The 20,842-nt window shown below is 47.6% G+C and overlaps 1 protein-coding gene across 1 annotated transcript in view; it reads left to right on the forward strand.

The window, feature by feature from the left end:
- Positions 1-3,442: 3,442 nt before the first annotated feature.
- The window catches only part of ACSS1 (acyl-CoA synthetase short-chain family member 1), a 30,464-nt gene continuing 13,064 nt past the window's right edge, over positions 3,443-20,842 (forward strand). The window contains exons 1-5 of the mRNA XM_009331365.1: positions 3,443-3,576; positions 14,053-14,252; positions 15,746-15,921; positions 18,626-18,778; positions 20,480-20,627. Coding sequence (XP_009329640.1) covers positions 3,443-3,576; positions 14,053-14,252; positions 15,746-15,921; positions 18,626-18,778; positions 20,480-20,627 — 811 coding nt within the window. The remainder of the gene's footprint in view (positions 3,577-14,052; positions 14,253-15,745; positions 15,922-18,625; positions 18,779-20,479; positions 20,628-20,842) is intronic.

A 20,842-nucleotide genomic window follows, 5' to 3' on the forward strand; every position in this document is an offset into this window, starting at 1 on the left:
GCCGCCGCGCCGGCCCTGCCCGCCGGTGCTACCCGCTTCTGCCTTCGGGCTGGCCGGGAGGTTTCCCACCGGGGTAGTTTGCGCCAGAGCCCCTTTTTGGGGGAAAACCCCAGGATCTCGGTTGGGCGGCGCTTGGAGAAAATCTGCCGGGCGTTGCGAAATGCTGGGAAGCGGGGAGGAAATCCGAAGCCAGGGGTGACCCTGGCCAAGTCTCTTGCCCTGGCGCTGCTTCCCCGGCGGCCACCCATCGCTTCTGTGGAAACCCTGCCGCAGCCCTGACGTCTTCCTTGGGTCCACGCGGGGCGAGGGCGAGCGAAGGCCTGCCGAAGGGCTGGGACGCGGCATCCCCGGCACCATGCCAGCAGGGATGCCCTGACCTCAGCTGTGCCGGCCTCGACCCCGGTGGCCAGCTGCGGGGTGCTTGCTTGGTCCTGTGGTGGGCTGCACAGATGATCCAAAGGTGGGGGACGGTGTGAATCCCAATCTTTTACGGGAGAAGCTGCAGCCTCTTTTCTCTCTTAAACGAAGAGCTGGGTCTTTTCCTCCAACTTCACGACTTACATGAAGGAAGAGAAAAATGTGCCGTGACAGTCCTAACTACCTCTGAGTTTCTTCCTGGCCGTATCTGCCTTGAAGGCTCTTCTGTGCTGTGGCCCTGCTTCATTCAGTGGGAGTAAGCCCCAGCCCCGTCTAGGGTACAACTCGGTGGTGAAGTCTTTTAACAGGGATATACGTTTCTTAACTTCATTTCCTATTCCTGAGAGAGTGCTTGAATCACCAGATTGCAGTTCAGTAGTGCAGGAACGGTAACGTCTCTGGCCACCTTTTTTTCACAGCAAAAGAGCAAACCCTCCTCAGGTGTTCCAGAGAACATAGGGGAGCGTCTTCTCTCAGGAGGGGATTCCCAGCAGTGGATCCCAAGTTGATGGAGGTGTGTGTGCAGCCCTGCTTCCAGCACCCAGCAATCAGAGGCATTTTAGCCGGACTTCTGTTTTCATTGATTCCTCTTGAAATGAAGATCTTAGCTGAACACAGAGACTTTCAGGGGTCCGTTTCTTTCCTCTGTAGACTGGCATCAGCACCTTCTTTTGGATCCCACGTGGGTCAGGTGTCTGAAATCCAGATAATGCTGGGCCTGAATTAAGATCATGTCTTGGGTCTGGTTGTTCTGCAGGCACTAAATGCTGCTTAGTTTTCTTTGCATAGGTAAAAAAAAAAAAAATCATAAACCACTGAAACACAGATGCACAGAATTAAACAGTTTTGCTGTTGCTGGTTTTCTCCTTTTAAAGCACGATGAAGGTGGTACTCGGCCACAGCTGAGTGACTAGTTTTCTGCTAGGAGGCTCTGGTTTTGTCCCTTGATCTCTTGATTTGAACTAGTTGCAGAAATACGGCAACAGTTCAGGTCCCTGATCCAGAGCATCCTGTGTGCCTGTCTGCCAGCACAGCTGGACCGCAGGCAACCGAGTCATCTGCTGCTTTTTGCTTGGGGAGGCCTTGTGGTAGGATTTGGGGGAACTGTGAGCTTCAGTGCTTCTGGGTTTATTGGACTGTAACTCCTGGCCGGGAAAATACCCCGACAAACTACTGCACTTCCAAGGCGCTGGGTTCTCAGGAGCGTGTCTTGCCGAAATGAATCGTTTCCAAGCATTGTTGAGGAGGCGAGAAAACGTATGGAGAAACCATTGGGGTATAGCAGTAAGGGGAAGGTCACTAAATTCTATCTTGTAAAATGAGCAAAAGACTCTTGTAAGCCTAAGATCAGGAGGGAAATAATAGCATTTGGCCCTGGTTCACCTGCCAGTTCTTACTGAGCAAAGAGCTAAAGCTCTCACTTGTCTCAGCCGGGGCTTGCTGCAACAGAAATTCCCTCTGAAGGCTAGTACGGCTGCTCACGAGTAAGAAATGCTGCTTGGGCAATGAATCCCGTTAATGTGATTTACTGTAATGTGGCGCAACATGTGAGGGTGTTGCTGCAATGAGCTTGGAGGTGGGAGTTGCCAAGGGTCGCGGACCAAGCCACAGCACATCCAGTTACCTGTGGACGGATGACAGAGGAAACCAGTGTATAACTGCTTAAAGCATTCCCCATTAGAGCTTTTGTCCTCCCATATCGTATTAGGATGACCTCAGAAATGGCTTTATCATCTCCTTTGTTTTTATAGTATTGCTGCAGGAATTTACATTAAAAAATAGAAGACTTTAAACAGCTGAAGAGCGCTTTTTCATATTTTTGAGATTGACAGTTGTTCTTGTAATGAAATATGCCAAATTCTGAGGGGTTTCTCTCTCTGTGCACCTTTAGGGGCTCATTCCCACCCTCCGTGTGGTGGTGTGAATCACAGAACAGCCGAAGCTGACTCCCGGGCTGCAGTTTACTTAAACTTCACAAATTGTGACGGCAATAGGCAGCTTTCGTTGCACTTAATTTATCTGGAAAAATGAAATCCTGCCCCACCAGTATTAACGTTTCCAGGAAATATGATCTGAAATTGAGCAATTTTTTTAAGGGTTTTCTCTGAGTTATACAGCAGTGTGCCTGACTGGTTTTTAATAGTTGTCTGTTGAAATAAAATAACTGCCTTTGGAAGATTATAATGAAATAAGTAAGCATAGTTTAGGCTTGGAAGTAATACTTTACAAGGTTAATCTTAACCATCAGGCAAGTTGCTACTGAACATGCAGGCAGGTTTCTTGGGTGGATTCTCTATAAGTTTCTTCATGGTGGGTGCTCTCCCTAAGTCCGCTTGAGCATCTCATGTAGTTGTTCAGGTTTCCTCTACCTCAAGTTGTTGGGGGAAGAGATGCATCTTCAGAAGGTAATTTTACACCTTTGAGTTTTAGGAGGTGTAGTACACAGCTTGAGACATGTTCATCTTTCCCAGATGTCTGGTAATGTGTAGATGTCTGTACTCTCTGAGTTTACCCTAGATCCTAAAATTTTACATATTTTCAGTTAGCTGAGGTTCAGCTCTTCTGTTATACCCTGGAATAAAAATGTTTCACATGAGCTTTAATTAGAAAATTCAAACAATGCAGTGCTAAAAATGCAAGCTGGGGAAGACAGTCTGTCAGATTTACATAGTGAAATGCTGTTCTGGGGAGCAAAAACATCAAAAGAGTGTCTTGTCTTAGTGCTGCTGGGAGCAGGGGAGAGGTTTGGGCTGGTTTAAGCTTAGCCAGTGGAGCTAAGCTGAGCTGAATCAGCTGAGGCTTCTCGTGGTGATGCCATCTCTAAGGCCGCTGTACCAATTAAGTATAGTATTTGTAGTATTTGCATACTACAGATATGGCAAAGGACAGCTTTACCAGTGCTACAAATGCTATCACTTCCAGTGTTATAAATGAGTGTGTGGCTAGCTAGCTAGCAAATGAATTTTCATCTTACGCTAGCTTGCTGTTATGCTTGACCAAGCTAAGTTTACAGAGCACCTTGCATATGACCAGGCTTTGTTTAAACCTCTGTTTTCTTACAGTAAATTGCTTGGATCAACACGTCGAAAAGTCTCCGAACAGAGTGGCTTTGATTTGGGAGAGAGATGAGCCTGGCACTGCGGTGCATGTCACGTACAGGTATGGTACCTTCTCTCGATGCTTTACGATGCCTGGCAATGTGGGGCGGGGAGAAGAGCTGCTGCTCTGAAATCGGACCTCTGTGAAACTCTGCTTTCTTCCAAGGTACTCCAGCACAGAGGACATGCAGCTGCAACGCTGCGGCTAGGTTGTGGTGTCATCACGATGAGATAGCTCCTGAAAAACGGAGGCATGTTCCTACCAAGAAGGGATACTGTTCCCTTGGGTTCTTCATGGAGAAGCCTCCCTGATCTTAGACACCTGTATAATAAACATATTAGAGAGTGAGAGGTACAGTGGATGTAAGTTAGTGACAGCTACTGAAAATTTCAGATTGAGCTCTGGCATCATCTTCTGGTTATGGCATTAATGAGGCCTGCCTGTAGATTCCCTCTCTCTAAGTGGGGGCTTTTAGACGAGAAAGGCTTGTTTTTTCTCCCTGGCTTATGTTCTCACCTGCCAGTTTTCTTTTTGCTCGTTAGAAGTGTTCATGGGAAAATTTCTGTGAGCAGCTTTCGGTTTCAGCACAGCAGGAAATGCCTTGGTGCAAACATCTTGTGTTTATGGTCAATAGCATGATACCAAGTCCTGGCTGGAGAGGATTTGAAGCTCCCTGTGTTCCTCTTCCCCATCCTCAGTGCAGTTTAGAGCAACCTTGAGGCTGCTCTGAGTGATGCTGGCTTGTAATTGCTGCTATAGATTGTAGGGTTTGTTAGAATATGGCAGTTTTCAAGCATATTTCTCTTCTCCCTGCTATATGCCCTCATTTAGGGGCAGGCCTGCTGGCAGACCTGCCTGCAGACCACCGTCTTCTCGGGATCTCTGGAGATATGAGAAGGCCTTTCTGAACAGCAACAGAACTGTTTTTTTCTTGGCCATGCCAAAATGTATTTGGAAGAAAGCATATTTTCAGCCTGTGGATTTGTGATTGCTGTGGCTTGAAGACAGGTAACCCACATCTGAAAACTGAATCCCTCTTTGTGCAGCCTTACAAAGATACGGTAACGAGCAACCAGAAAGAAGAACATCCAAGTGAAAGACAAGTTGGCAACCTCTATTTTTGAACTTCTGCTTGTATTTGAGAGCCATGTTCCTGTTTCTGCCTGATACTCTTGGTGAGATGTGACTGCATTCGAGTGACGCAGTTTCTCAAGAGACTTTGGTCCTATGATGTGTTAAAACAGGTCACTTGGTTCTCTGCTTATCTCATTAAGTCAGGAATAGCTTTGTTGAAAACAGTGATATTATATGGGTGTGTACGCAAGGAGAGAATCAAAAGTTTGCCTTTTCTGTGATCTTTGGCCTGCATTTTTAAAGGTTTTAAATGGGGCAATAGGGTTTTCCAAGGTGTGTTGGCACTGACCTCCCTTTCAGGCTGAGCTAAGTTGAAAACTTTTTGCAGTAGCGTCTTGTTTTAGCTAGAAGTTTTGCGAGGGAAAGCATATCGGAAAAAGAGGTGGCCCAGAAGCTGTGATGCCGGTTGAGTAATCCTCTGAGAGCCTTCTGTAGCAGGGTGGTCTCTGCACGCCAGTCTCGGTGCAGGACAGCCCCAGCGTAAAGAGGGAATGAGAGGGATGCTGGGTATCAGGAGGATCCAAACTCTCGTGTCTGGCAGAGGAGATGTCCCCCTTTCCTTAGGATCTGGATGCGCTGTTGATGGGACAGCAGCCTTAAAGTCGTGCGCTAGGAAGGTAAAGACTTTAATTTGGCCACTGCCTTATGGACCAGCTTTGAGGAAGGTCCTGGAATCTCAGCTGGGAGGTGTCCAGGGCTTATGTGCAGAGAAGTACAAGGCACCATTTTTTTGCATTATCTACTTTGCAAAGCTTGCTGCTGTGAGGAGCTTCTCCGTATAGATAAGCCCTGGGTGGCACAAGGAAAGACGGGGCTGCTGGCGCGGGTGCTTGCCCTTCTCCTCTGGGGAGCTGTCAGGGGTAAGAAGACAGCTGAGCGCTGGCCCCATTCCCATCGCAGCCCGCAAAGGAAGCAGGTGGCTGTGCAGGAAAAGGGCTGGAACAGGCTTCCTCCTCCCTGAGGAAGGGAAAGGCCTCGATCAGTGGGACCTCCTCCATGCATTGGCAAGAAATGCAGCTACATCAGAAAATGCTGTCCCAGCTTGCTTATCCTTGGGAGAAATAAGAGCCTCCGTTTGACTCTGCTGGCCCACTACCTGCCTAGCATGCAGCAAGCAAAGAGCTGGTGGGGCCATGCCGTAAGTCAGCCTACACCCCTGTGCACGCTTGTCAGCAAGGTGGGTTTTGTTTATGCAGCCGAGTTCAAATGCTCTGTGCTAGGAGAGGAATCCGAACATCTCCTTATTGGCAAAGATACACAAAGCCATGGGTGAAACATTTCAGTTTTGCCTGAACGATGATTGCTGCCCTTACGAGCTCAGCTGTGATGATCTTTTTCACTGCTGAGTTTTGTCCTGTCTCTCCAGCTGATGCAACTTAGCCTTTCAGGAAAAAAAGTTCCCTGTGCTTTTTTCCCCCTCTGGGTTTCATTTTTATCAAGTAGAAATTCAGCTAAGTTTCAGATTATCTCCAGTTTTGAATGGGAAGGCGGGAGACTTGTTTTTTCACTGCTTTGTGACAACAGGGCATGCAACCCTCCTGGGATTTGGTGGCTGCAGTCAGCAAAGTGGGGACAGATCATGCCAATCTGTTAACAAAAGATCTGGCTCTCCGGAGGCTAAACCACCATAAACTCATTGGTAGGGCAGTGGCAAAGTAGCAGTTAACCCACAGAAGTGTGCTGTTGTGAGCAGGCAGCTGAATTTATTGGCAGAAGGGTCCAACCCAGCTGGGAGTGTTTTGTCCTGCTCTGGGGATGTTGTCAGGGCCCAGGAGCTTTGAAACCTTGCAGAGGAATTCCCCAGTGCTTTGCTGAGCCTGCGTTTCAAAGGGCACTATATTATCAAGCAGGCGGAGTTGGTGGCTGGAGCTGTTGGGTTGCAGCCTCTGTAAGCTCAGCAACAGGGAATGTTAAAGACAGCAGCTAAAGTTATGCCAAACACCCCCCTGTCCGACATGGGGTTATTTATTCTCTCTGGTGTTCCCTTGTTTACCATGGTCTCTGCAGTTTAGCCACCTGTGAGCCAGTGTTTCCTAGCACTGCAGAATCCTGTGGATATTGCCAGAGGGAACTGTGTGAAGAAGTGGGCAGCAGTACGTGTTAGCTAACCCATTTTTGCAAAGGGTTGCAGTCTGGGTCTCAACGGAAGGGTTTTAATTTACAAAGGAGCTCACTCCGGTGCAGAAAATGTTACGGGCAGAGGGAATGTTCAAAATGTAAAATACAAAGTAGGGAGAGGAAAGCAGAAGCTGAGGGGCCAGAAATTAGGGTCCTAGGTAGGCTGGACATCTTTGTTAGGACATCACAGCTATGCCTTTAACAAGCCAATGGATGGTGGTTCCTCAGCCCAAGCTGAAATGGTTGAAATTGTATTTCACAGTGAAGACTGCAGCTGGAAGCCATGTGGGTACTTACTAGGCTGTGCAATGCGGAAGGTGTTCCTCATTGACAGCAAACTCTTTTCCTTCTTTCCAGTGTTGGCTTCCTAAGTTGAAGTTGCAAGTAAATCTTGCCCAGGCTTTCATCTTTCCTCATCCAAGGCAGCTCAGGGACTTTTCACTTTCTCACCTGAAAAAGGTCACAAGGGGTTTTCCTTGCCTTGGGTTCAGGATGTCTGCAGGAAGGCTGGACAATTGTGCTCGGCTTAGGAATTGAACTTACAGCCAAAAAGTCTCATGTTGAGCTTTATATTTTTCAGTTATCCTCACTAAAATGGAAAAAATGTTGAGTTTTCCTTTTGGTGAAAAAAGGAAACATATGTTTTCTCTATTTAGCAAGAAGTGAGGGAAATAGAGGGTTAAACTGTCGCAGAAGCTGCAGTGAGGGGTGACTAGGTTTGTGCATTGTCCTTGTGGCCAGAACATTGACGCAGGAAGAAGGGATGGGTGTGAAGACCTACTGTGTCCCAGGGGACTTGAGCCCACATCTCAAACAACAGTGCCCGCTGTGATTGCAGGGTATAGAGGCAGGCTTTGAACTCTGCTGCTCCACAGTAATTCATGTAGAGCAACAGCTAGGAGGTAGAGATCTGAGGGTGTTGGGCTGAGAGATGCCCAGATCTGGTTTTTTATTGTTTTTTTTTTTTACACTAACCTGTTTGGGGCATTTGACCTGAATTTTCAAATAGTTTCAGCCTGTTCCAAACTATGGTTCCAGGAAAACTGGTCGCTGCAAGAAATACTCAACTCAGCTGTAGTGCTGAGACAGCTGAAAACATGGCTTGTGCTGAGCCTCCTAAACAGGCACTGTCAAAGCCCATATACAGATGGCATTGAATATATTAGGAAAATGTCTAGAAACACTTTGCAAAAGGCTGCTGCCCAAAGAAGGTCTTGATGCGATTTTTTTGGATGTAAAAAGAACTGGCTTCCTTTGTTTAGAAAGCTGCAGGCTGTCTTGCTGTGGCGAAAGATAGCATCAGACTTCTTGGGAAAAATGTTTCTGCCAGGCATCCCTAAAATGCGTCAGAGAAATGCCATGTGTTGGTGATGGGTTTTACAGGAGTCATTCCAGACATTGAGCAATGGGCTTTGGAAACACAGGCACCACTGTATCTGGGGAGGGATCTGGGAGAAGTATGGTCTGGTAGTTTCTGAACAGAGATGTAGTAAAGACAGTGAGAGAAGTGCTGCATCTGTTAGATTAAACAGAAATACTGGCTTGAACCGTGATCTGGTGGCTCTGCTGGAGGGCCAGCCTTGCAGGTCTTATGCTTAGAAGTGATGCTGTGATAGCTGAGGAGATGCCTGCATAAAGAGTGATGAGTCTCTAGAAGAGAACTGTGTTAATGCTCAAAGTCTTGTTTATGGGCAAAAAGGAAGCACACCTTATATAGAGAGAGCCGAGAGTTTATTCTTAGTATAATTGAACGTTCTAATCTTATTAGTCAAGATCTAATTATTACAGAAAAAGAAGGAAAAATGTCCTGTTGGTTACCACTGACACCACTTTTGTCCAGTATCAGGTCCACATTTCTTTTACTGGTCATTCGCAGTGTGGGGCTGCCAGTGCCAGCCTGTGCTCCACCTCTTGTCGTCCCATGCCTGTTCTCCTTCACGCCACGTCCTGTGCCTCCACTTCTCAAGGCCTCTTATCATACCAGGCCTGTATTTCTTTGTACTACCTTATTATGTTAGGGTTGTAAACCCATGATGGTAGCATAAAAAGATAAAGAAGATAAAGAAATTAGCCATGGTTACCTGGTCAATTAGAAGAATTGCTGTTACAGCTAAACCAGGTGAAACAAGGCTGCACCTAGGTCAAGAAGATCTCAGACAGAGCGAGCATCACGAGCTGTGTTCCCAAGACCTTGCAAACTTGGTACAAAGCCTGTGGCATGTTGCTTGCCATGGCAGTACCGTGTTACAGGGTTGCAGGGAAACAACAGGAGCAGACTGTTCTGTCCCTGAAAGGAGACGGTTTTCCAGCAGGTCGTGGCATGAAACAGCTACATGAAGGGCTTGCTCCAAAGCTGACGGAAATCAGTGGGCTGCGGGTCAGGAGAGCAAACCCAAGAGCAGCTCTGCAACGGGGGGGATTTATGTGCAACCCAGCCTCTCCCTGCTGGCGCAGGGGGAGAGCTGGCTCTCCGCAGAGCTCTTGTGCGTGGTGTTTAAAGCCTGTCAGTGTGTTACCTGCACCGTGAGCAGGCATGTCACTGGGATAAGACGGTACTTCCCTCTGGTTTTGGAGGTGCAGGGCTGGGATGGGTAAATTCACATGAAATCCATGTTCAGCAGCTATCTACCCTCACACCTGCAGTACAGTGAATGGGTTGGACTTGTCCGCATTTGCAGCTGAAAGATAACATTTTCCAAAAGCAAGTCCAGAATCTCCTCGTGTCATAATTTTTCACCTTCCCTGCCTATCTTCATTAGTGCGCCTACCATCTCCCTGGCTTGCTTTGTTTAAAAGCACAAACCATATATACTGTTCTTTCTCCCGTGCAAACGGCCTCGCCTCCTGGGTCCAACTGGTTGCTGCTTCCCCGTTTCTCAGCTCCACCCTGATACTTTATCCACTGGAGTTGCGTTCTGCTGCCCAGTTTGCTCCTTATTTGCTCTCAGCTCTTATGATCTGCTTTTGCAGAGGATCTGCAGACGGTTGCGCCATGAACTGACTTTGCAGTTTCTCAGCTATCTCTGTCCAGAGGGACTGGGTGCTTCCTTTCGTTGCAGCACATTTCCTTCTGCAGTGGCTCTGCTGAGATCCTCCTGTGGCCTGCCGGGCTTGCGCGCAGGGAGCCAGGTGCCCCGGGACTCTCTGTGTGCCCTGTGGCTTCATCTGTCTCTGGTGGTTATCCTGCCTGCCTCTGCTGAGCACAGTGCCCTGCTTCGCACTGTCTGCTTGGGTGGCTGCACTGAAATCCTTTGGAGTGCAGGCAGGTGGCAATGCTGCGAGCATCACTTGGGACTTTGCCTTTCTCCCTCTTCTTGTGGTTTGCAGAAGCAATGCACATCTGCTCTGAGCCTCTGGCCACCCTCTGTCCTTCACTGGCAGTGGCTGAGCCCTTTCAGGGTAGACATTTTCACTCTAAGCCTCTGCTTCTGGAGCCCTCAGCATAAGAAAGACACGGACCTGTTGGAGTGGGTCCAGAAGAGAGCCACAAAAATGATCAGGGGGATGGAACACCTCCCCTGTGAAGAAAGGCTGAGAGAGTTGGGGTTGTTCAGCCTAGAGAAGAGAAGGCTTTGGGGAGACCTTACTGCAGCCTATCAGTACTTAAAGGGGGCTTAAAAAAAGATGGGGGCAAACTTTTTAGCAGGGCCTGTTGCGACAGGACAAGGGGGAATGGCTTTAAACTAAAGGGGGGTAGATTTAGACTAGATATAAGGAAGAAATTTTTTACACTGAGGGTGGTAAAACACTGGCACAGGTTGCCCAGAGAGGTGGTGGATGCCCCATCCCTGGAAACATTCAAGGTCAGGTTGGATGGGGCTCTGAGCAACCTGATCTAGTTGAAGATGTCCCTGCCCACGGCAGGGGGGTTGGACTAGATGACCTTTAGAGGTCCCTTCCAACCCAAACTATTCTGTGATTCTATGATTCCTCTAGCCTTCCTCTGTACCCCATGTTTCAGTGCAGGCAGAAGCTAAGTGAAGATGCCTTCTTCTGTGCTGTCTCACCAGCTCCAGGGTGACAGCATCTCGCTATGTTCAGCATCTGAGGTATGTTTTCAGTAGATGTGCCTTGCTACCAACACAGCTCCTGGGTGTGGATGGGAGGCAGTTCCTTCCCTGTGCACAGCCCGCCAGCATTCTAGGTCATTGCCTCTGTGCCAAGGGTGGGGCAGTGCTGGGCTTGAGGCCAGAATTGCTCTTGGCTCTTCTAACCTTGTGTGATAGAGGGACTGCAATGCCAAGCTTGGCAGCAGTAGCAGGTGGGGAGGGTAATGGCCATGGTTTCCTCCTGCTCAGTTTGGTTAGGTCTGTCCCACCCAGTTCTGCAGGACAGTGATCCTGCAGGGTGCTCGTTCCACCCTGAGATGTGTCTAGGTTAAGTACTGGAAATGTGTAACCTGCTGGCATGTACTAATTGTCTGCCTGTTAGATAGCAAAGTGTGTGTGAAGGAGTGAGGGAGTCAAGGGAAGGATTCCTGACACAGCATTTTTGCTAACTCACTTTCTTGAACTGGAGGGGAAGCCTGAGTTGCTGCTGCAAGAGCCAGAAGACACACCTGATGCTCAGGGATTTGTGGATTTCTTTGTTGGAGTTCTTGGCTTCACCTTCTCTTTGCCTTTGTCTCCGTTCCCCCATGTGCTGCACCACCGAGGGACCTCCAAGGCCTTCCTATCTCAGCCTTTCAGAGCACGAAGGAGAAGGCAAAGGGAATAGATCCAAGAGTAAAGATGTGGTCCTTATTGTCTATCAGCTTGCTCACACGCTCTCATTAAGCAAATGTTAAATTGGGGTTAATCATAAAAAAACAATGAGAGCTTCTGCCATCACGGTCACCGAGTCCTGAATAAGCAAGCGAACCACAGAGTTGCTCAGAAAGGACGCCCTAGCCAGAGCTCTTCTGGCATTTCTGTTCAGGAGAAAGAGGCTGCAGCTCTGAAAGCACTTGGGTATTTTCCATCACAGATAAGTGGTTTTTATTTTGCTTTCTCACAACTGCCTGTCTGGGGCTTGTTTCACTTCCTGTGCTCTGCAGTTGAGCGACTTAGTTTTGTTTTGGCTCTTCAATATTTATCCACATTGAGATTTTTCTCTAATGCAGCATTGGATGAATTCTGAACCAGAGAATGTGACCTTTTAGGACAAGGCACAAGAACGAATGTTGGGTGGGAATTCATTATTGCACAGAGTCGCTCAGTTCATGAACTTAGTAAAAGTGAGCAAAGTAATACATACATCTGTATGTATCTGTACAACAGACTGTGCACTTATGTAGATGGCAGGAACATGCATGGTCATGAAGCACATGGGAAGAGGTATTGAATGTTGTGCTTTAGAGTTTAGGCTGATCTCTAGCTGTAAGGGATTAGGAGGAAATTCAGACCGGGGTAAAGCCACGCCGTATCTGCTTTCTGCAGGGTTGTGGTCTCTCTGCGGTGGTCGCTGTTGCCAGCTACTTCCAGAGAGCAGGCACTCGAGCACGTCTGGCCACCTCTCTGAGTTCCTGTGCTTCAGGAGTGGTCTATTTACTTGATGCTACAGGAATAGTCTTAAAATAAATAGCACAAAGCGCTGTGGCTGGGATTCGAGGCTCATTTTCCTTATCTTCCAAAAGATGGCAGGGAAGCGGTATCCCTCCAGCCATCACTGTATCTGTCTTCGTACTTTCTCTATGGCTGTGTCGCTTCACTGCCTTCACAGTGCAGATGGAGTTTTATCCTGAAGAAGTAAGATGCCAAGTTATTCTCAGCCCATGGTTTTGTTATGACATTTCCAAAGGGGAGCACTTGGGCTTTGCCTGTTTCCAACTTGCATTGGTTTAAAAAAAGAAATGAAACAATTTTTGATGGACCAGAAACAACATTTCATTTCATTTGCAGCTTAACCACCAGCTGAAAACTGGTTTTGTTGGTTGGTTTGTTTTTTCACAGCTATGTCCAGTTCTGGGAGAAAAAGATACATTGGTAGATTCATGCTTTACAGCTTGTTATGAAATGCTGACCCCCAAAATTCATTTGTTTGTTAACAGTTTTTGGGGTCCCTGGTGGTGTAGCTTACAGACCTCCAAGGGTTCACAGGTGACAGGTTGAAGATGAGTGTGCTAGGGAGTAGAAGACGTCTCTCTCCTCTGGGGCTCAGTACTCAGCGAGTTCCTGAACCCAGAGGACAATTTTCATTCCTGGTGGACTGTGAGAGTCTTCTCTGAGCTGATGGTTGGCACCAGTAAGGGGTGCTCTGCTTCCCAAGGAAGGGTCATCTCCTTCCTTGGTGTGAGACTGCTCCTCACCTGGCATAGTTACCTGTCTTCTTCTCAAAGCCCTTCCACTGCAGGCACACAGAGCTGTTCAGTTCATGACAGCATCTTGGTCCCAGGCATGCCTGCAATTGTGTTATCCCCCGTGCAGGCATCAGAATAAGTGTATGTGCAAGTCCTTGCCCATGAACGGCTTTTTCGTTCCTTAGAGGAACGTTTCTGCTATTAAATCAGCATGTCACAGTGGCAAGCCCGGTGAAAAGAGCTTTTGTTCCTGTTCTCTGTGTTCCTGAGCTTCTCTATGCAAGAGTGGCTGCGGTTTTACTCGGAGCAGTATCTCAGTTCTGCGAGGCCATTGCACTCTGTGGCACAGCAGGGTGAAGTGACAGCAGAGGAATTCGGACTGTGGGTGATCCGGCTTTGATGAAAGTCTTGTAAAATCTGCCGCTCACACAAGTGTCTCGGGACTTCTCCTTTTCTTCCTTATGCATGCAAATGTGTTGTTTACCCTTGCAATTTAAAGAGAAGCTACTAGTTGTGAAGCACTTCCAGCAGTTCCCCAACATAAACAGTGCTGGGAGTCTTTGGACAATGCTTCCATTTCATCTTGTGTTTATCCCACACGTGTTCCCAGTAGCTTGTGACTGAGTCTCGTAGGTGAAAAAGGCATCAAGGACGTCTAAAATGGATACCGACTTCTGGAGGCAGTGGGACAGCCACTGGCTTGCTGGCTGCTCTACCCACGCCAGAGCCTGGCAGCTCTGGGCAGCGCCTGCGGCTCTTGCTCGCTCGTCCTCCTGCAGCAAGCGTGGCTCTCTGCCCCCTTTTCTTCTCTCCCCAGTGCAGTCTGGCTCTCACCACACCCCAGGCCACCCTTCTCTAAGATGCAAAAGCTGGCGTGCCCGTACTGCTGAGATGACAAGGTCCAGAGGTGATCGTGATGCCTCGCTCGGTTCAAGTTCATCCTTTTTTTGCTCCCCCACGTAAAACAGGTTGTGCGGTCACATGACAATGTTGCTTCTGTGCCGCAGGGAGCTTCTGGATCTGACTTGCCGTCTTGCCAACACCCTGAAGAAATATGGGATACAGAAAGGGGACAAGGTGGCCATCTATATGTCCGTGTCTCCCTTGTCTGTGGCAGCCATGCTGGCTTGCGCCAGGATTGGTGCCGTTCACACTGTGGTCTTCGCTGGATTCAGCGCAGAGTCCTTAGCTGGGAGGATCATGGACTGTAAGTAGATGCAGACTGGGGAACAAACCCCTCTGGACAGTGCTCCGAGACGTATCCCAATTCTGTGTTTTCTTGGCAGAAAGAGAAAAGGTTCATTCTCAGCTGGCGGGACAGTTCACTCTGCTTTGCAAACTACTGTGAAGAGCCTTTTCCTTAGTGGCAGTTGCAGTATCCTCTGGCCTTAAAATACTTTATAAATTGCTTAACATTCAGTCTGCGCTGGGTTACTGCCAGACAGCAGTGAAGCTGGAGGGAAAACCAGAGCTTAGGAATGGGGCCTGATTTGTTCTTTCGCAGTATAATCACAGTGTTTCTTTGATACTCTCGCACAGTGCTAATTCTGCAGTCTCAATTGTGATACTGTGATTTATGTACAGCACTGGAAGCATTGGCAGCCTGCCCCTGCTCTGTTAGCCGTTGTACCAACAGACAGATCTGTTTTTAGCCCAAGACACTTGTAGTGTGATTAGGTAAAAAGTAATGCTAAAAATACCAGCAGAAGAACAAAATAGCAAGCAGCTCATGTCCTAGCAGTCACATCAGTTTCTTTATGGCTAGTGTGAGGGAACAAGTCTTACAGCAATTTTCATGCTTTTTTTTCTGTTTTAGTAGAGTTAATCTATAGAGAGCAAGTACATGTTTTAGTTATCCCTCACTTTTGGCCACTTGTGTGGAGGTGATGGGCTAAAGAGCCATTTCTCTGCAGCCACAGCTCTGTAATAACGTAGCGTGGTACAATTTGAAGTGCTCTGCCAGAGTGCTGCTGTGCGCTGTGGCTTCCAGGAGGTTTCTCCTCAAGGTACGGGTGAGTTTCAGAAGGCTGCAGGTATCTCAGAGCAGGGTAACACCTCCGAGAGGCTGCTGAGTTTGGTGCTGTTCACTTCAGTTTGCAATGGACACTTACATGCAGCCCCAGAGAGAGGATGAGAGAGGGGCAAAGGTGCTTATTCACTACGGTCGTAGGAAGTCTTGCACTGGTTTCAGTGCATGAGCTGTTAGGCTAAAGCAGCCATATTCACTATAACATGGGTAACTGGGAAGAAACTGTTCTGCCTGTCGGCTTTGCTAGGCAGGAATGGAGGTGTTTAAATTGCAGTGAGTGATACTTAGGCTAGACACTGGGAAAGACTTTCTTATGTTCCTGATAGGCATTGGAGTGGACTGGTGGGGAGAGGGTAGAATAGTTACCATTGGAGTGTTTTAGGAAGATTGGACTGACAGCTGTCAGAAATGGTTTAGCTGGAGTGGACCCTGTCTTGGGGTGGGGGAGATGGACTAGATAACCTATGGAGGTTCCAGCTATCCCTAATCTCTGTGGGTCTCGGGTTTTAAAGTGTTTTCGTCAGTGGCCCTGACTGGTTTTGATTGATAGAAGTTCTGAGTAATTGTCACGCATGTTGTCCTATACATCATCCCCAAAAGTAATGAAAGCAGGGTGCACATACTAGCCTGGAAGACAGGCTGGCATGTCTGCTAATTCTTTCTTTTTTTAGCTGGATGCAAAGCAGTTATCACCTACAACCAGGGAGTCAGGGGAGGCCGAATCATAGAGCTGAAGACTACTGTGGATGAAGCTGTGAAGAACTGTCCAAGCATCAAACACGTCTTTGTGGCTCAGAGGACAGATAACAAAGTCCAGATGGGTGACCGTGATATTCCCCTTGAGGAGGTATGTTGGTGTTGGCAAACCTTGCCTGTTTTCCCCTGATGTTTCTTGAAGTATGTGATGTTTACTGTTCTGGGGGAGAGAAATATGGTGCACTAATAAATGTAGGGCCCAGCTAACACAGACATCTCTGAGAGACCCAATGCAGGGCCATTCAGAAGACGTGCGCGAGAGTCTTGCTGAATGTGTAGATCATGAACACTCTGGTATTTGGCTTTGGTCTTTGATCTGCTCTAGGCTACACTGGGAATCGGCAGCCAAGGAAGATCAGGCAGTCTCCATACTTTCCTTGCATATGTGTGCTGAGCTAAAAGCCTATGAAGCACCCTCTGCACTGCAGCTTGGCACTCTAGCGTAGCCGCACTAGACCTGCCAGCGATGACTGGCCTTTATGCTGCCTCTGGAGCAGGTTTTCAGTGTGTGCTGCTCTTCCCGTGCTGCCACAATACCCCGGTGGGCTGATGGATACAGCTGTGTTGCAGTGACAGCATCTGTACATCCCTGCAGTCACCTAGCTCTGCAGACGGCCACTGGTGCTCCGGATAACTCCTTTTAGGTCTGAGTGTTGGCTCGATCATCTTTCTCTCCATCTGTGCCTTTTGGACCTGAGTTCTGTGAATGAAAAGGAGGTGCCCCTTATGGCATCTGGATCTTTATCCTCAAATGGATTGCCTGTATTTACAGTCTGCTAGGTTTGTGAGTCGAAGCAGGTCAATCTATGTCTGATTCATCTCAGCATGGGCAGGGAGTACGCTGCTCCATTTTAGTAGTCTTGCAAACAGTGCTGAGATTTAAGGAATGAGTGTTTCCTGAGACCCAGAGTGCACTGATGCCGTTGCTGTTGTTGTTATACTGTGTTCAGACACTCTGTTATGGTTTGTTATATGCACTCTCAGACTGGACACTGTTGAAAGGCAGTGCAGAAATAATCAAGTTCCTGGGGAGGCTTAATACAGCCTATGGACAGTGTCGTGGTTACCCCATGATGGGAGGACAGTGATGGCTTGGGACTATTTAGAACCTGTGCTTCCTGGGGAAGAAAACAGCAGTTGTTCTAATGTGTTTAGCTGGTACACATGGGACTGCAGCCTGATGCAGAAGTAGTTTTATCAGTTTGCTGACAGCAGTAAACAGAAACTACTCATTGTAATAATGCCTGGAAATCACCCGTCTGCAGCCAAGATAATTACTCAGGAGTCCCTGTGCTGGTCACATGAGATAGGAGCAACTGCTAGGGTAAGTTAAACAGAGAAGTCAGGTTTTATTCGGAAATTGTCTTAGTGCTTCTTACTCCACAAAGCACATTCTGATGATTTTCCTTAGTGTGCAAACAGCCTGAGGTGCTTTGGTGATCCAAGAGCTGAGCTCAGCCCATTGTCAGTTGCAGAGTCTGAAACATAACAAGAATTAAACCATATCTGTTAACTCTGTCATTACTGATCTTTACAGCAGTTGTGCTTTCCAGCTCTTGTGCAATGACTTACTACAAAATTTAAGCTCATGTAATGGAGCATATGAGAACTCCGTCTTAGTTTCAAAAACTGGCAAGTCAGCCTGAATTGGCAGTGCTGAAGTGTCATAATAAATACCTGAGATGAGCAGGAGTGCTGTAACTCAGAGGCTAAGAATTACATCTGACCCTATCAACTCTTCATATTTTATTAAGCTTTGTCAGACACTTTTAAACAACTGGACCTGCCGTTGGTAGTGTTCACTTGTAAATACAGTGTGTTTACAGTGTATACTTGTAAAAAGGCAGTACCTAGAAATTCCTTCAAAAAGCCACCTAATAACCCTTGCAGGAATCATTATTCATCTAGGACAGTACAGAGCTTGAGAGAAGCAAGCCAGCTGTGCTTTTTTTACAGCCATATGTTGAGCATCTGGAACAGAGTGTGATTATTGCAAGTTTGTACATGGATAAGAAAAATGTTCAACCTTGTCCTGAAAAATCTATAGTCTGGGCAGACAAGCCCTCTGCTGCTACAAGGTTCATTGACCACAAGCATCTCTTTCACAGCACATTATTACCCTTCCTCTACTGGACTGGGCATACAAGCTGGACCAAAAGCTTGCTCTGACCTAGTAGGACATTGCATCCTTCCCTCCCGTGGTTCTGACCGTAGGGGTGAGGAGAGGATCTCACCCACCTGGCCGAACAGTGGAGTGTGAGGAGAGTGACAGAGGCGGGAGAGTAAAGCACTCTCCTCATGGGTAGAAGCAATTAGAATTTGAGGATCAAATGAACAGGACAGTTGTCCACTGCTGGGGCCAGGGGAGGGAGGTGAGTGCACAGTTTAACTGTAGCACTGCAGTTTTAAAAGGAAAAGGAAGGTCCTAAACAGTATCCAGTCAGCCTTGCTGCTGCTATTAAGTGTGGTTCATGTTTGCAGTCACACTGCAGCTTGCAAAGGCTTGAAATGTAAGCTATGACCTATCATTTTTTTCCTGAAATGTTATTTTATCTGGCCAATTCCCCTTGACTCCTGCGCCTAGCAGAGGTATTGGTGGAAAGGCTAGGTGCTATGTGTCCACAGGAACCTTTCCACTAGGTGAGCACATATATCATACATCCATGGACGTTTGTGAGGGGGCAACAGCAACGGTGGTTCTTGTCTCTGGACACTGTTGACAGGCTTACAGATGGAGTATTGGTTGGCTCCATATAGCCAAAGTCTTTCTGTCATTACCACCTTTTCTTCCTTAGGAGATGGCCAAGGCAGCTTCTGTATGCACTCCAGAGAGCATGGACAGCGAAGACATGCTTTTCATGCTGTATACCTCGGGCAGCACTGGGAAACCCAAAGGAATCGTTCACACCCAGGCTGGATACCTGCTGTACGCTGCTCTCACGCACAAGGTAACTCGGCTGCCTCCTCTGGAAAAGGTTCACTTACCTTCCTACAGTACTAATGAGAGGGACTTGGACTGGTGAGGGGTGCTGTATTCTGTGTTTGCTGCCCAATTGGCTTATTGGTTGTAAACAAACTGAAAAATGTCTGAGAACGTGTAATTAATCTCCAGGATTTGTTCCTGGGGAATATAACACTATGCAAACCAGAGCCTAGAGTTATGAAAGGAAGGAAACTGCAGTGCTGCTACTTCTGCATTTAAAATGTGCTAGTGTTGCAGGCCAGAATTTGCGGACATTAAAGTGATGCAGCTGAGGAGATTCTGGTAAGTATCTTACTGGCATTGGTAATGTGGATATTACTGTAGTATTTTGCAGTGGGATACTGGTCTTTTTTATTTCAGAGAGGATCTGCATAGCACTTGTCTGAAGATCAAAAATTACATTCATGCTCTGTGGTTGCACCTCTACGCGGCTTTTCTATGTGATCTAGGCTAAATGTTTTAACCCCCTTTCTCATGAAAAAAAAAAGTCAAGGCACTACTTCTTGAAGCTTCTGGTCTGAGCTCTGCATAGGGAAGGGTAACAGTGAAATGTCGAGAGGACTGCGGTGAAAGATCTCCATCTGACTTTAGTGGTATCACCCTGTTTGTAATCACACACAATTCAGGCAGAGGTTTTCTTTCTTTAGGCTGACACGGTTAAATTTTTAGAAGATCTGAATGTGCAAATGTCAGACTTCTCTGCATGAAGGGTATTTGTTATATCAGCTTTTCTAAGTGACAGCGTAATCTCCAAGGCATCTCTTTCTTAGTCCAGAAGGTAGATTCTACACCCTGGTGCAGACATGTAGGGAGGCACTGTATGCAGCTGCAGTCCCTTGAGAGGTACTTCAGAGCCTGAGAGGGAAAGGCACTTGCAAATGTAAGGTGAGAATTTTCTCTCCTAGGTAGAGGGGTCAGCTGACCTGTGTGGCCTCTGTGGTCTTTGCACACTCATGTGTGCACTCTTGTCACACACTCATGGGGTTTTCTTTTAGTTCTGATCCACTTTCTTTCATTGAAAACATAAAGCTGACTCTGCCTTATGAGTCAGGACCTCTTCACCGTACGGTAGAGGAGTTAGATTTACAGCGGGAAGCATTTTCCATAACCAAGACAAGGTAATGAGTCCTCCAAGATTTTTATCTTGAATTTGATGAGCAGGGAGAGGGGAGCATCTGGAAAGCAATACACCGATAGAGAAGCTGTGCAGCTAAGAACATTTCTCAGAAAATGTTTCATGGGCACATATCAGTTTCTCCAGCTTTCTCATGGAAACCTGTTCATATTCATGAGGGGTCTGAGCCTCCGAGGCCCTGAAGCTCAAGGTCAGCTCTCCCATGTGAACTGCCTGGAGTAGGCACCCTTAGGTATCTGGGGCTCTGGGCTTTGACTGTAAGCTTTGTTGCTCCAGTCTGAGCAGCTGCTGGTACAGCCACGCTCCCTGTATGTTTGCAGAAGCAGTCAGGAGCCTGGAAGCCCCGGTACTGGTCTCTTGACTTGCTTCCTCACCTTGGGCTGGCCTTTGTATTGCTGTGTCCTACGTGTCTGGCTCCACTCGCCCTGCGTGCTCTCTTGCTCCCCCTTGGATGTCCAGTCCAGCACCTTACCTTTAAGCTGTTTGCGCCTGCCAACAGAAAGTCAGCTGGCCTTACATTTATCTTTGCAGTATGTATTTGACTACCAGCAAGGCGATGTTTTTGGCTGTGTGGCTGACATTGGCTGGATCACGGGACATAGCTATGTTGTGTATGGACCACTCTGCAATGGAGCCACCTCTGTCCTGTTTGAAAGCACTCCAGTGTACCCTGACCCAGGTGAGGAAGCAGTGGGTAAGGGTTTGGCTAGACATGGCAGTGTGACAAAGGAGATTTAGAAACCTGTCCGGTGTGACCTGCCTGCTCAGGGGAGCTCCATTTCTTTGGAACATGTGTCTATGACATTCAGGAACATCTGTGCATCCAGGGTGAAAAAAAAAGGTTGCCATTGGTTTTGCTCTGTACTCACAGTAGTCACAGCTTTAGCCTTGGCT

Source organism: Pygoscelis adeliae, unplaced genomic scaffold (assembly GCF_000699105.1).
Source record: "Pygoscelis adeliae isolate BGI_AS28 unplaced genomic scaffold, ASM69910v1 Scaffold259, whole genome shotgun sequence".
NCBI lineage: Eukaryota > Metazoa > Chordata > Aves > Sphenisciformes > Spheniscidae > Pygoscelis > Pygoscelis adeliae.